The 16354-nt window shown below is 43.1% G+C and overlaps 2 protein-coding genes across 6 annotated transcripts in view; both read right to left on the reverse strand.

Annotated features, from left to right (window-relative positions):
• The window catches only part of LOC115155874 (type I inositol 3,4-bisphosphate 4-phosphatase), a 47315-nt gene extending 45982 nt beyond the window's left edge, over nt 1–1333 (reverse strand). For 2 of the 3 annotated variants that reach the window (XM_029702876.1, XM_029702875.1), the window contains exon 1: nt 1189–1333. The gene's annotated coding sequence lies outside the window, so the exon portion shown is untranslated. The remainder of the gene's footprint in view (nt 1–1188) is intronic. The other variant, XM_029702877.1, reaches the window with a different exon arrangement.
• A 2817-nt stretch (nt 1334–4150) lies between these two features.
• On the reverse strand, nt 4151–13775 carry LOC115155876 (major facilitator superfamily domain-containing protein 9-like). Of its 3 annotated transcripts, none has more exons than XM_029702879.1 (6): nt 13409–13775; nt 11279–11366; nt 10804–10847; nt 9600–9729; nt 7628–7837; nt 4151–6217 (listed from the first exon to the last, which is right to left on the reverse strand). In XM_029702879.1, exons 1-6 carry the CDS (start codon nt 13466–13468, stop codon nt 5313–5315), a joined length of 1437 nt encoding a protein of 478 aa, XP_029558739.1. In that variant the 5' UTR covers nt 13469–13775; the 3' UTR covers nt 4151–5312. The 3 variants fall into 3 exon arrangements, with proteins under 3 accessions (XP_029558739.1, XP_029558738.1, XP_029558740.1); XM_029702878.1 differs by having other exon boundaries at nt 13144–13774; XM_029702880.1 differs by having other exon boundaries at nt 13645–13772.
• Between the last annotated feature and the right edge of the window lie 2579 nt (nt 13776–16354).

Here is a 16354-nt window from a genome sequence, read left to right on the forward strand (position 1 = left end):
GAGATATTAAGAGAGGAGGTCACTTGAGACCATTGAGATACACCCCTTATGACGGTTTTGAGACAGAGCACACTCAGAGGACTCAGTCTCAGAGGTAAACCTGACACAGAATGAGGAAGGAACCCAGGACAAAGAAGCTCTTGTTACACCTGGACAACAATGTTGTCCTCCCACACTGTCAGACAGCATGATAAAGTGACCTTTATTAATATTAATGAGGAGGAGGAAGATGAAGAAGCAAGACCTTGATCTTCATAATTATGCTATTCTGAGTCTGACTCTCTCTCGAGCACACACACACACACACACACACACACACACACACACACACACACACACACACACACACACACACACACACACACACACACACACACACACACACACACACTACTGGTCAGGGTGCTTTTAATCATGTTGAAGCTATAAATTCTTGCTTAGTGGACTGCTTTACTGACACTTGAGGGTCTATGTTAAAGACTCGAGAGAGATAGCCTTGCGCTGCTTAGGGTCAATGGTTTTAATCAGTCTGCGTTCATGACACACATGCACACACATAGCTGTCTTGTCATAATAAATAAACTGCTAAAAGATTAAACGGATCAAAGCTAATCCTCTCCAGAGCATAATGCTTTTGAACATCTCGTTCATGCAGTCACTTAGCCCACAGTTAAATACAAACACACGCAATACCACTGCCTTTGCTGTAGGCCTAAGTGATGCTGTTCTTTGTAAGACTGATCCGGGCGTCAACAAACCACCCGCAGTTTGTCTTGGGCTATACTATAAGCTGTAGGATGCAGACATAAAGAAATTAGGCTACATACACCATTGGATAAATATAGTACCTGAATCAATCATACTATTATTTGTATTCTATTGCATTAGGCCTACATCAGTCTCAATGAGTGTTATTGCCTTTGATGCTCCGACAATAACAAATATTGTGTCATGATGAAATCTGCTATTCTGAAGCTCATTCAAAGGGAACTCGTTGTTGGTAGTGCTTATTGAATGAGCAGTTCCGTTATTCAGAAATATGCCACACCGGGATGGTCACGTCATGCAAACAGACATGTTTTATTTGACATCATAGAATATCGATTTTATAACGTGATTATTGTGGGCTGTCAATATATAGCCGAATAAATGTCAGCGATAAACACATACGTATTTAAATATACTTACTTGATGAGACGGGTAACGGTAACCATCCCTGTATTGAAACGGTAAGTGTGCTGTTTATTTGATAGCCTAGTGATGCTCATCTCGGTTCCTCCTTGAGTCGACGGAGTCTGCAGTGGTACAGGACTTGCCCTACCCCATGCTCCGGAGTGACACATTTTGACGTAATAACCCTGCTGCGAGGCCCGCCCATCCATTCCAGTGGGGCCGTTGCGCGCTCCATCTGCAGTCTCGTGCTTCATAAATTGTGGCGATGGTGAAATTAAATAGTAATTGTGATTCCACATTTGTGCCACATTTGCTTTAGGCCTGAATGATATTAAAGATTGTGCTTATTCGTTTGTATTGTATTGTTCTTCAGGCAATATAAATCAACTGCATTATACTTAAAAACACTTCAACTAGTAAAATGGCTCTTTGGCCAGCTTTTGCTACAGCCTATATCAATGAGCGTTAGCATTCTAGCTAAAAACCGCTGCATCCAAAATAGTTATGTTGCAAAGATCACAACCAAATTTAATCTTAGCGAATGTTCAAGCAAGAATCAACACACCATTGTAAGCATATGAGAACCCCCAAAAGTTATTTTTATAAGTAATATAAAGGTACATTAGGCAGATGGGTGCAGATGGCGTTGGCTTTCTTATGCCTCGATCACATTGATAGCTTCTTTGCGCAAAATGGCACACAGCACCATCTGGATGTGGGCAACAAAAGTTCAACATTCACCTGATGCTACCATTTCTGTCAAGTCGTCTACACACACAGTTTGATGCATACATTCGATAAATCCAAGGTACGCACCACACAGAACGCACTGCAACTGCCTCTGAAACGCAATGCTGCAAGGCAAACGCAGCGTTCCATTGGAAATATATGTACTTCTGGTGTACCAAAACGCAGTAACACTGGTGTGATCGAGGCGTTACTACCACCAAGAGTCGTGCTAGTGTGTCGTGTAGTGTGTCTCTTAATTTCGTCTATTCATGGATACCAAGGGAAGCCAGGCTTCACCCAAAAATTGACCAATAATGTATCTTTCATTTCTGTGTTTCATAACTTTCCTTCAATTTGCAAGAGGCTGGATGTATCTAACAGGAGAATCTATCTGATACTGTTTGGTCAAATAGAGTATGACATTGTTGCCGCCCATAGCATTGAATGTAAGGAAAGCCAGAGAGCATTTGGCCTCCCTTAATAAAAAGAAAACAAAAAATAATAGCCAATCAGTGTTGAGCTCAACTGAGTGAGCTAAACTGTGATTGGTCCTGGCACATCAAAAGGAAGTGTCAAGGGAAGCCAGTTTAGATTTGGCTCCACACCAAACATATCACATCAAAAGCTAAATGTAATTTGCAAAAAAAATTGAATTGTTGCATCTCGTTGTGCTGTCCTCCGGTTGCTAGCTAGCCATGAATGGAGATAGAGATTTGGACTTGTGGTTTTACTTAATTCTCCATATTGGTCAATGATTATAACGGTGATTCTGATCCAACTATAAATGTATACATTGTGCCCCTGGCCTGAGAGCATGGAAGCTCAGTGTAGCTAATTAGATGTAATAGGCTCATGTTAACTAGCTGGCCTGGTGCATCATTGTCCATGAAATAAAGTTATCTTAGCTAGCAAGCATTTTAGTAGGGTGAGTCAAGTTTTTCTACTTACACACACACACCCACCCACACACACACATCTGTACCATGGACAGCCACATCATATTTAGCTTACGTTGATTGGACTAAATAGTTTTTGGTATATTTTAGTTGCCACTGTATTAGACTAAGCATAGGTGATTTGAAGATGTTGAAATGCTGTTGGAATATTGGAGGCAGCTCCTGTTTTCTTTTCAACTTACAGTAAGTTCCCTGTGGCTCAGTTGGTAAAGCATGGTGTTTGCAACGCCGGCATGGTGTGTGCAACGCCAGGGTTGTGGGTTCGATTCCCACGGGGGGCCAGTACAAAAAAAGTAATTTTAATAATTTTTAAAAAAATGCATGAAATGAAATGAATGTATGTATTCACTACTGTAAGTTGCTCTGGATAAGAGCGTCTGCTAAATGACTAAAATGTAATGTAAACGTTACTCTCCGTGGTTCTAAATTAAAGGTTGCTAGTCTGAAAATGTCAGAAACATTAACTTGAGTGACCATGCTGCAGGTCATTTGTTACATGCAATGTGCTTTGTGGACTCCACCGGACAGATGTTGTTCTCCGGTTTTGTGATGAAACAAAGGTGTGGTTGAATTTATTCTGCCACTGTCTTCTTATTGTCTCAGCCTTAGGCCCATATATCATGGTGGTCTTGGTAGAGATGGAGCAGTGTTCATAGTCTTATGCTGCGTTCATGACAAGTGGGAACTCGAAAAATTCTAATTATAAACCGGGAGCAACGAGTTGAGTGCATTCAGTTGCTTTAAACTCATTAAGAATGCAGATCGGCTAATGGCAAACAAGCCGTGTCAACTACAAACTAAAAGTACAGCTATTATGCTCGTAAACATGTTAGTGTTAAAAAAACAAATACATAATGTGTTCTTGTTGTATTTAACTGCTGAAACCGCTGTTATCAAGGTCATTTCCTTAGTAGGATATGTCAGAGTTCAACATGTGGGAGCACAGGGACAATAGACGAGTTTCTCACTAGTAATTACAAGTTGGAGGGGCGTTCGTGTGGATTTTCCTCAGTCGTATTGAGATGTCATTAGTAACAGAGCTAAAACCACCTTGTCGGAGAAAGAAATCTCACAAACTTGAACATTCAGTCATCCGTCATTAAATAAAACATTTAACAAAACTGAAGTTATAGAACTGCCGTTTGCATTCATCAAGCACATTCACATGTTTAGATATACTTGGATTTGATTGATCTATCATTCAATAAAATTATTTTGTCTTCATAACATTCAGTAGCATTTGGGCCATTGTAAGGGCAACCCCATTCAAAATAAGAGGAAAACGTCATATCAAAATAATAATTCAGATGTTTTATTTGATTGATAATTAAGCCCACTTTCTGATAAATCAATTCATTTGAATAAAATCAATATGGACTATGGGGTTTAAAATTAAAAGCAAATAATATATACCAACGTCCATTGAAAAGGTCCTGATACCTTAGTTCCACAGGATCCTGTTAAAAAGCAGTGCAATCAGGGTAAACAGTGGTTACAAAAGAAGTAGGCTGAAGTTACCAACAGACACTGATCTAAGACACTTTTTGAAAAATAATTGTATTCCCCCCACATGGGTTAGAATTTAGGAAATGTAAGCTTATCCTAGATTTGTGGCTGTGGACTACCCTTACTCAAGATCAATTCACTGCTCAATTCAGTGCTTGACCCTTTTCCCCGAAGTGTGTACTCATTCACTCCCCCACAATGGATTTAAAAGCATTGGATTGGTGTGAACATTTTCACACCAATCTAATTATTCTCAACCCTTAAGGGAGGGTGAATGAGTACACACTTTGGTGAGAAGGGAGAGAAAATGGAATTCGGCTCCAGAGAGGTAAGAGTAGGTTCTTCACCTGCTGCCCACACTCATAGGGTAGGTCAGAAACAGAGCATTTTGGGAAATGAAGTGCTTTTTCAGGACAAAGAACCCCCAAGGCATTCCTAGACTATTTGTAGTGGTTATAAAGGAAGAGCAGGAGTACATTATATTTATATTTTGTGTTTTTTTATGTTATTATTGTCTCTCACAAGAGACATATATAAAATGTTTACTATTCCTAGGCTTTATGAACACGACTGTATGTGCCATTGACATGATGACCTATGCTAGTCTATTTTAGCATTGACCCCCTCACTCCTTTTACAGAGGGCTGCTGGCCTAGGTGTTTGTTCACGGTTAACCCTGTTTGGTGTACTGAAGGGCGGGAACAGCAATGCTGATGATGACCCGGTACCTTTCAGGGTGCTGTGATGTCATCACTTTGAGACCAAACCAACAGAACGGCAGAGCGGAGATGTGGCTCCGTCGTCAACAGTTACAAAACAAACAACGAAACACCCCGCTGACATGTCCCCAACAGATCTGCATCAGTTCTGTCTCCAGTGCTGTCTTTAGACCAGACATCTCCTGAGGATGGTAGCTTCGCATCGGTGCTCTTTCTCTCTCTCATTCATTCACTCGCACTCTCTGTGTGTTTTACCAAGTTTGGCCTCTTTCCTCTTGCCTCTCCCGTCCCATTTGGGCACTCTTACCAGCAGCAGGGCGACGGCTGCTAACGCCAGCCCCACCCCCAGACTCGGCGGCCCGCAGGGACTAAACTCCTGGGCCAGCCCCGAAAGCAGGGGGGCGAGCACCCGACCCACCGCCGTCACCGACTGCCCTGCCCCGATTAGTGTGCCACTGGCGTGAGCTCCCCCTTTCTGCAACTCAAGGTCGGTGATGCAGGTGCGTCCGATGGTTGTGGAGATGGCGAAGAAAGTGGAACTTAACAACACGTGCCAGACACTGGGCGCCATGGCATAGAGCAGGATCAGGCAACACGTAAGGACTGTAGAGTGTAGCAACAGCGCCGGCATGTCGTTACCGTACAGTTTGGTGACGGGCCCCACCAAGCAGCCGGCCAAGGCCCCCAGGGTAGAGCTGTAGCTAATTAGATAACCTGTGGCTTTGGGCTTCAGCATGAAGCGCTCCTCCATGGCCAGAGAAAAGTTGCTGTAGTAAAGCATAATGGCGATGGCCATGAGCAGACGCACCAGGAACAGGTCCCACATGTCCGAGGAGGCCACCGTGCGGATCTTGGAGCCCACTGAGGAGAGCTGACGCCAGGCAGGTTGGAGCAGTGACACCTCCCCCCAGTCCAGGTCCCAGCTCCAGACCCTCTGGTTCGTTTCTGGAGCCCCCGATCCTGTGACTGCTGCCCCCGACGCTGTAGTGTGGTTGTTGCCATGGGATGAGTTTTGCTGTGTCGAGGTGACGTGGTTGTCATTGACGTGGCAGCTGGCTTTACTAGCGTTGCTGTTGTAGTTAGCATTGGCCTGTGGGGTTAGCGCATCGCTCCAGGGAAGCAGCCAAACCAGACCTGGATGGAACACGACAAACACCAGGTTAGAAAGCATATAGACTGGCTAGGTATTTGCTGTATGATAATATCTGATTCTATCTGACTGGAAGAGGGGGGGGGGGGGGGGGGGGGGGCAGAGACACTACAGGCACATCAAAGCCGGGACTGAGAGACTGAAAAACAGCTTTTATCTCCAGGCCATCAGACTGGTGGTGAGCCAGGTGGTGCACACTCACTCACACAAAACACACACACAAGCTATCACACACCTCATACACATGAGTTCTCCTGCACTCACATATACACTCACTAACACACACTCCCATACTAACAACACACACACAATCACTCACAGCCAACACTGCTGTCCCATGTTATAGAGACATTAAACACTGGACACTTCCCATTTGTTTTATACCGTTTTTCACACTGTGTATTTACATACTGTATTCTTCACAAAGCTCATTCTAATGCAAAAATCACTGAAGCTGGAGTCTTATCTCCCTCTCTAACTTTAAGCATCAGCTGTCAGAGCAGCTTACTGATCACTGTACACAGCCAATCTGTAAATAGCACACCCAACTACCTCTTCCCCATATTGCTATTTATCCTCTTGCTCTTCTGCACCCCAGTATCTCTATATCATCTGCACATCTATCACTCCAGTGTGAATGCTAAATTGTAATTAATTTGCCTCTATAGATTTTTTCTATTGTGTTATTGACTCTACGTTTGTTTATGTGTAACTCTGTGTTGTTGTTTTTGTCTGTCACACTGCTTTGCTTTATCTTGGCCAGGTCGCAGTTGTAAATGAGAACTTGTTCTCAACTGGCCTACCTGGTTAAATAAAGGTGAAATAAAAATAAATATAAAAAAACATCTACTACTGTACATTGCATTTTAGTTACCCTGTTTATACACACCACATATTTATATACTGGATTCTTGATATGGCTCATTCTAATATATCTACTGCTGTACATATTCTTAGTATATCTTGTGTAAATTAATCCGGTGTATATACGTATAGATTGCATTTGGATTAGCGATACAGTGCTATTTGGGTTGTTAATTGGATTCGTTCCGATATTTCTTGATTTCTTGTTTTAAAATGTTTGGCTTGTGTACTTGTTTGACATTTTACTGCATTGTCAGGAGATAGTAACACAAGCATTTCTCTGCACTCGCTATAACATCTGCTAAACTGTGCACGTGACCAATAAACGTTGATTTTATTTTCACTATATTGCTTGCACCTATCCCATCCTTTCACATTCACAAAGTGCCTAGAATTAAGATGTGATTTAGAATTGGTGGGAATTGGGAAAACCAACACAATTGCCTTACACCCCCTTTGCCTACTCTCCTGCTCCTCCCCTCTCTCCTTGCCCCTCCCTCCCTCCCTTCATCTTCCCTCTCCCCATCCACCTGTGTTGAGGAGGAAGATTGCGGCGCAGGTGAAGGAGGAGGTGTAGAAGCCCCCCTCGTGCTCTGTAAGGTATCCCCCCACCACGGGTCCCAAGATGAAGCCCACGCTGGAGGCAGCATTGAAGTGTCCCATCACCAGGGGGCGCTCCGCCTCAGACACCAGGTCAGACAGCAGGGCCCGGCAGATAGACAGGGAGTGCTTGAACAGCCCTGGAGGACAGAGAGAGGGGGAAAGGACACAACACAGATAAAAATACTGAACAAAAATATAAATGCAACATGTAAAGTGTTGGTCCCATACTTCATGAGCTGAAATAAGAGATCCCAGAAATGTGCCATATACACAAAATGCTTATTTCTCTCAAATTGTGTGTACAAATGTGTTTACTTCCCTGTTAGTGAGCATTTCTCCTTTGCCAAGATAATCCATCCACCTGACAGGTGTGGCATATCAAGAAGCTGAATAAACAGCATGACCGTTACACAGGTGAACCTTGTGCTGGGGACAATAAATGGCCACTCTAAAATGGGCAGTTTTGTCACACAACACAATGCCACAGATGTCTCCAAGTTTTGAGGGAGTGTGCAATTGGCATGCTGACTGCAGGAATGTCCACCAGAGCTGTTTCCAGATATTTTATGTTAATTTCTCTACCATAAGCCGCCTCCAAAGTTGTTTTAAGAGAATTTGGCAGTATGTCCAACCGGCCTCACAACCACAGACCACGTGTAAACACACCAACCCAGGAATTCCACATCCAGCTTCTTTACCAGCGGGATCGTCTAAGACCAGCCACCAGGACAGCTGATGAAACTGTGGGTTTGCACAACAAAATAATTTATTGCACAAACTGTCAGAAACCGTCTCAGGGAAGCTCATCTGCTTTCTTGTCGTCCTCACCAGGGTCTTGACCTGACTGCAGTTTGGCGTCGTAACCGACTTAAGTGAGAAAATGCTCACCTTCGATGGCCACTGGCACCCTGGAGAAGTGTGCTCTTCACAGATGAATCCCGGTTTCAACTGTACTGGGCAGATGGCAGACAGCGTGTATGGTGTTGTGTGGGCAAGTTGTTTGTGGATGTCAATGTTGTGAACACAGTGCCTCATGGTGGCGGTGGGGTTTTGATATGTGTAGGCATTAGCTACAGACAATGGACACAATTGCATTTTATCGATGGCAATTAGAATGCACAGAGACACGGTGACGAGATCCTGAGGCCCATTGTTGTGCCGTTCATCTGCCACCATCACCTCATGTTTCAGCATGATGATGCACGGCCCCATGTCATAAGGATCTGTACACAATTCCTGGAAGCTGAAACTGTCCCAGTTCTTCCATGTCCTGCATACTCACCAGACATGTCACCCATTGAGGATGTTTGGGATGCTCTGGATCTACGTGTACGACAGCATGTTCAAGTTCCTGCCAATATCCAGTAACTCCGCACAGCCATTGAAGAGGAGTGGGACAACATTCCACAGGCCACAATCAACAGCCTGATCAACTCTATGCGAAGGAGATGTGTCGGGCTGCATGAGGCAAATGGTGGTCACACCAGATACTGACTAGTTTTCTGATACAAGCCCCTACCTTCTTTTTTAAGGCATCTGTAAACAACAGATGCATATCTGTATTCCCAGCCATGTAAAATCAATAGATTAAGGCCAGATTTATTTATTTCAATTGACTGATTTCCTTATATGAACTGTAACTCAGTAAAATCTTTGAAATTGTTGCAGGTTGCATTTCTATTTTTGTTATATTTGTGTGCAACAGAATGTTACTGATGAATTATGTCTGTATGTATTTATGTAGGTAGTGGACATCACGGTGCAATCAAATTGACCCTTCGTGGAACATCAAAGTATTTTCTTGTTTTAACATACATGTGATTAAGATTCACATAAAAGGTAGAGCTCTTTCAAGGCCAAAGCCTCTGAAGCAGGACGTTTCGCCCCAGACAGACTCACCCACAGGGATCCTAGCCAGGACAAACAGACCGATGCTGGTGGACATCCCCAGCAGGCCGTAGCCCAGAGCACTCAGCAGCAGACACGTCAGCATAGAGTACCGCCTCCCCACCACGTCACTCCAGCTGCCCTGCCAATCACAACCACCATCATCACATCACGGGAAGTGGCATATAGGAAAGAGTAGTATTTTCTCACATAAGAACACAAGGCATTAAACATCTCCACAATGTTGCTGGATACAGTGTTCATCTCAATGGTTAGTACTGGCTTCCTTTCCTTCAAAGCCCCAGGTAGACGAGGAAAGGAATCCACTTAAAACTATTGAGATGCAGCCTGGCTGCCCAACAAACAACATATGTATGAGATAATGAGAGCCTGCCCCTCTCTCTGAGGTCGTAACACGAGGACATGAGTGTGAGTGGTCAGGTGACCCCAAACAGAGGAATTCCACAGCCTGGTCCTTTTGGCCAAGCAACCCAGGCGCCTCCACTCAGTCTCTCATTACACTGATATATGAATGACACACACACACACACACACACACACGCACGTAGGTGGGCCTACACACGCAAACACATAACACAAAACTTGACTAGATAGCGTGCATGTAGAAATGGACAGACACACACACAATGGCGATATAATGAAATCAGGGTAAATTGAATTTGCTGTGTTCTGGATGTGGCCTGTGAGGATTACCATAGAGGCCTGGCTGTTCCCTCTTCCCTCCATCACACTATCCCTCCCTGCCTGTCTGTTCACTGGGACCACAAATGACTCCTTCTCCTCCTTTAATTTGTCTCATGACCCCTGAGATTTAAACCAATTTCAGGAGACCATGGGGGAGGGGGGAGTGCCTTACACAACTCAAGTATGAGAATCTCGATCTCTCTTCAGAGAAGGCCTCACTCAGTGTACAGTAACAAGTCAGCCTTGTTAAGAGACATGGATTCAGAGGAATGTGTGGATGTTAATTGAGTGTTAGTGGTTAGGGCATGGTGGAGCATCCAGCTCCAGTCCACTGCTGGTGTACAATCAGAACCTCAGATGTTGACAAATGACACAAACACCATGTCAGGAGATGTCTTATGGTAGGGTTGTGTGTGTGTGTGTGTGTGTGTAAGCATCACACTGGTATAGCACAAGGCATACAGTACTACAACCCAAATACCTGTCTTCAGAACACCAAGTCAATACTTACAACTATAGTGCTAGAGAAGAGTTGTAGGATCCCATATGTAGAGCCTGAAACATGAATCAATGCATTAGGTACAGATTATGGCACATTATGATTACAGCTAGTCTACAATGCATGCCGCTATAGCGCTTTGCATAAACTATCAGACCCTGTGACCTCAATCAGCACCCACAGCTATATGAAATTAGAGATATGATTGAGCACATCAGCTGGTGATTTCAAACCGTTACGCTACACGCCATTCCTTAATCTGTTGTCCTTAGATGCCTGATGTCCTCAGAGGTCTTCTTCATTTTGTTCCATACAATATTTGGCAATATTTAATGCATTAAAAGGAATTTTACAATGTATTGGTTTGCCTGCTCCTGCTAAATTATACCACCACGTCTGATGTACTGTATGAAAACATCTTACAAACTTTGACGCTGATGTGAACTCTTCCATATTTACAGTATTATATCACCATTATCCCACCTACCTACTAAGCCTGCCACGGTGGGGCTGGCACCCAGGGCCTTGACATGGTGACTCAGCAGGGGAATGATCATGCTTACCCCAAACAGGTCCTGTTGAGGAGAGAGAGAAAATAAATGATGAATGACACCAAAGACTTGAGTGACCGCAGTAGGTGTACATTCAGTTTAAACACTGTTGAGCTACAGTAACTACATTGTCACAGAAAATAAATAGACATGTCAACAAACAATAACCAAAACAAAAATCCAGGAAGCAGTTGAATGATCAGAGGTGGACCTATCAATCACCAATGTAAACACAGTCACATTAAGGGTTAATGTGAATGTGACCGACCTGACAAATCACCCTTTCTAATATTCAGCATGCATCAACGCAACCGTCTGCTTTAAAAAGTTCAAACTGTTTATAAAGGGTGGGGTTCACAAACGCTGCAACTTATATTCAGCAGGGTAATGAGGCATTAGAGATTCATTTGTTACTTCTGTGGAACCGGTTTATTCAAAAGGACAATGACTGAATCAAACATAGTGAAGCAACTGCATGACAAACCACCAGTGTTGTTGGAGATAGTTTCTTCTCTGTGGATGGGCTGGTATCTCCAGGGCTGCTCTGTGGCTGGAGTTAGAGAGATCAGCTAGAGACCTAGGGTATACCAGTTTTTTCGAGCCTGATGTTTCGTGGGTGTGCAACAGAGAGAGTTCAGGGCCTGAGGAGAGAAATAGACACTCTCCCAACCTGTTGACCTGCATTTGTGAGGCCCTCTCCAGAGATGCTCTTGCCAGAGACTTGATTGAAGTCACACTGTAGCTCCTGCTGTCTCACTGCCCTACCCATTAAACTAACTGTTTAATTCTCCCTCAGTTCAACTCTACTTCTGTATTCAAACTGGGCACAAACATACGGTGTGTGGGAGTTAGGGCATGTGTGTGTGCCCTTGAGCAAGGCACTTAATTGCTCCTGCAAGGCACCCTAATTGTTCCTGTAAATTGCACTGGATGAGAGCATCTGCTAGCTGACTCAAATGTAAACTAAATAAATAAATAGTGTGTGTGTGTGTGTGTGTGTAAGAGAGAGAGGATCAGAGCGTTCACAAGGGAATATTCTTTGGGTGATAATGTTCATGAGATGTTCTGTAGCATTCACTTCCATTCATTTTATCTGGATTGCATTACACACAGAAAACGTTTAGCATACACCCAATATGTCTTCAAAATGATCTGTGTCACTCGAGTTCTGTGAGTTTACATTATGTTAAGTGTGTGTCCAGTCCACAATCCACATCAGATTAAATAAACATTACATCAATCTAATCCTGTACAACAGGATATTTATGTTTATCCTACTGAGTTTTACAGAGTTAGTGTGATGTTCTTGCGAACACCCTGAGCATCTCAGAATAACAAGTCCTTCCGAGGCGAACTCAGATTTCCAAGGACTGGATTCTGCTGGACAGGTTGTTTTGACAGTGCTATGACAGGGCTCAACACGCCTCTTCTAAATAGCTGGATCAGCATTTGAGTGACTGGAGAACAATCGAGTAGGCTGTTTAATACATCTGATGTATTTTGTGGTAGCCTGCAGGTCAGGTTCTCATATGCCATGATGGAGCAAGGAGCCGCCTAAACCAGAATAATATTTGACATAGCCTAAAGCCCCTAATGTCCTGATGTAGCCTCTCTAAAATTGACTACAGCCAACAGATCAATAAACTGATGTCATCACCAATCATTTGCCTCAACAGTAAGGTTGTGTCCACAGCGAGTACTGCTGTTCTATAACCTTTTAGGAAAGAAATGAAAGAATGACAGCAATACCAAACGTTCTCAAAAGTAGCCACATCTTCAACAAAGGTTATGTTGCACTTACCATGAACCCCACCACATAGACACATTGTATAATCCGCTTTCGTCTCCTTGGTATCTGATTTAATATGCTACATTTCGCGTTATTCATTCTCCCGCAATGACAGCTCACCGATTGTCAATGCGGAAGCGCTCACTGGCTGCTACAATGCCGATCACCCATAACGAAGACAGTACAGTATGAAGATAGGCTACAACTGCTTCTCCAATAGAAATCCCCGATCACAATTGTAGGCGATGTCATGGCGACGTTGGCTCGCTAAACTCACGCGTAGAAACACCTCAATCGGGTCGGTCGTCTCCTGCAGAACTGCGCATGTGCACGCCATCAAATCAACGGCACTTCTTCGATATAAAGTAGTTTTTGAAGAAAATTAAAATCGATCAGTTTGTCACTTTCACGAGATTGAAGTAATAACATATTAAACGACTTAATACATTGCCTTGAATTTAGGTTGTGTTATTAGATTTTGAGAAGATTAACAACTAAGGAATATTTTTTTACTTCTCTCATTGACTTCAAAACCCCCAAACCTCGGCGTAGTCCGTTTGGTCTGTTTCGCAAGCGTTCCTGGAAGTCTCGCGATGTTGCGCCTATGGGTGTAGAAACTCTGTGACCACAACAAAGAACAAAACCCGGTCCGTGCGTTAACCGCTCTCTTCAGGGATGTTCGATTCAACTTCCCGAGAACCGCAAGTCATTCTGTTGATGAATTGTCAATATTTTCATATTCGGCAGAAAATAGCCTACATTTAATCAATGTGGATTAATTGAAGCGTCATGTGAATGTTTGAGCTGCTGAGGTCTCATCTCATCCCATTTGGTGCAACGAGAGCTCCACCAGATGGTGTCGACCTGACGTCAGACAAGGCCGAGTGATGTATTTTAATATAGTTGTCAGTCACAAGGGCACCATACAGCTCTGATGGGAACAAGACACTCAGACTAGAATAGAATATAAATTGATATATACAATATAATAGAAAATATCTATTGTTCTATTCTGGACTCTTTGTTATTCTGCATACATTCGGTCTCACTTGGTATCACTGCACAAACCTGCTTGCAATTGTAAAGTCATTACTTAAATAGGTAGTGTGATGAATAAAGTAATGTGTCTGACAGCCAAGGGACATACACTGGACAACAATCTTCCAGGTGAAGTCAGGTGTTTTACTTACAGCATGGTGATCACTGACTGGCAGTCGACTTGAATATATACAAATAGATCCAGAAATACTAAGAAAAGGCTAGAATAAACACATCTAGCAAACATTATTTTCAGTGTACTACAGGTATTTACCATTGAGTTGCACTTGCTGAGAATGACATGTTCTGACTGTGCAATGTTGGCACAAAGCCACATTGTCACAGGTAGAAAGATTGCTCATAAAATGCAATAACACTGTAGCATGCAGTAATGGCACGTGTCTGTGATTGGGTAAGTGGTAAAAGTAGGAACGTTTTATGGTTGCTTTTACTCCACCTACTGGACACGGCTGGAACATTAAATGCTGCCCCTTCTCACTATGCATTCCACTTTTCTAGCATCTGTTTCATCGAAGATCTGGACTTGCAGACTTATCACTGGCATATCTCACGCTGTCATAGCAGGTAGATGAAGGCATTCCCTTCCTCATTCTCATCGTCTTCAGGCCCAGGGCCCCAGAGGTTGACGCCAGGACAGAGGAGTCAATCACCACCTTCCGGAGACACCTGAAACCCCACCTCTTTAAGGAATACCTGGGATAGGATAAAGTAATCCTTCTAACCCCCCCCCCAAAAAGATATAGATGTACTATTGTAAAGTGGTTGTTCCACTGGATATCATAAGGTGAATGCACCAATTTGTAAGTCGCTCTGGATAAGAGCGTCTGCTAAATTACTTAAATGTAAATGTAAATGTTGAGTTCTCCAGGGGAGAATCTCAGTTGTGTTTCCTAGATTCTCCGCATCCTCTGACTCCTCTTTCCTCGCCTCCTCAATACCCATTGGATGAAAAGGTCAGAGGGACCTTCTTGTCCAATGTGTTTTGAAAAGGAGGTGAGATGACGCACAAATCAAGGAAATGTAATGGAGATTCTCCCAAGGTATCAGGTTAGTTGATCTGATCACAAACACATACACACATACACACACACACTCTGTGGGAAAGCTAAGTCAGCCTCTGTATATAGACAGTATGTCTAGTGGAATTTTGTTTACCCATGGTGTGTAGCGGGACTGAAGGGGTGTGGAGTGTGGATATCAGGTTGCAGCTGTGTATACTGTGTTGAACAGCTGAGACACTGATAGTTCCCAAAGAACTACACACACACACTAGCCTGCTGCGTGTCTCACCTGCATGTTTATCTAATGTATGGTGCATACACAAATAAAAGCTCTGTTCAAACTATCAGTCTCAGTCGGCTTACATGATGGGAAGTGCTTTAAAGACCAACATAAATGTAATCTGTTGCCTGAGATCCCCAATGCGCTCTGTCTGTGTGTAATAAAGTAACAGTATGATATAATAAAGTAGCAGTATGATGTAATATAGTAACAGTATGATATAATAAAGTAACGGTATGATGTAATAAAGTAACAGTATGATGTAATAAAGTAACAATATGATGTAATAAAGTAACAGTATACAGTAACAGATGTATAGTGCTGGCAGTTAACCAAAATTTCAGTTATTGTTTGGTTTTTAAACAACTAATTGACCAACATCAGTTAAATTATTTGAATTCCATTTCATTCGTTTTTATCTGTGAGCTCAATGCGCTCATTTCACAGTTTCTCTGGAGATCGATCAGATCCAGCCATAACTGTGCGATGTAGTAGGGAGTTGTAGTTTCCAACAGGCCAATATTCCACATAGTTTAGCGCATAAAACGTTGTAATTAACTACAATGACCACAATTCATTGGGCATCTACTTGTCCGGTCTGTGTTTCTTTTTCGTCTGCCACACCGACAGCGTCATTGCGCAAAAAATAGTATGCAGCATCATCTGGATATGTATGCAACAAAAGTTCAACATTCACCTTCTGCTACCATTTCTGTCAAGCCATCTACGTTTGACGCATACGTTCGATAAATCCAACATATTCACCACACCAAACGCACTGCAACTGCCTCTGCAACGCAATGCTGCTAGGCAAACACAGCGTTTCATTGGAAAATAATGTAATTCTTGTGTACCAAAATGCAAAACACTGTTGGTGTGTTTG

This window comes from Salmo trutta, chromosome 20, assembly GCF_901001165.1.
Source record: "Salmo trutta chromosome 20, fSalTru1.1, whole genome shotgun sequence".
Lineage (NCBI taxonomy): Eukaryota > Metazoa > Chordata > Actinopteri > Salmoniformes > Salmonidae > Salmo > Salmo trutta.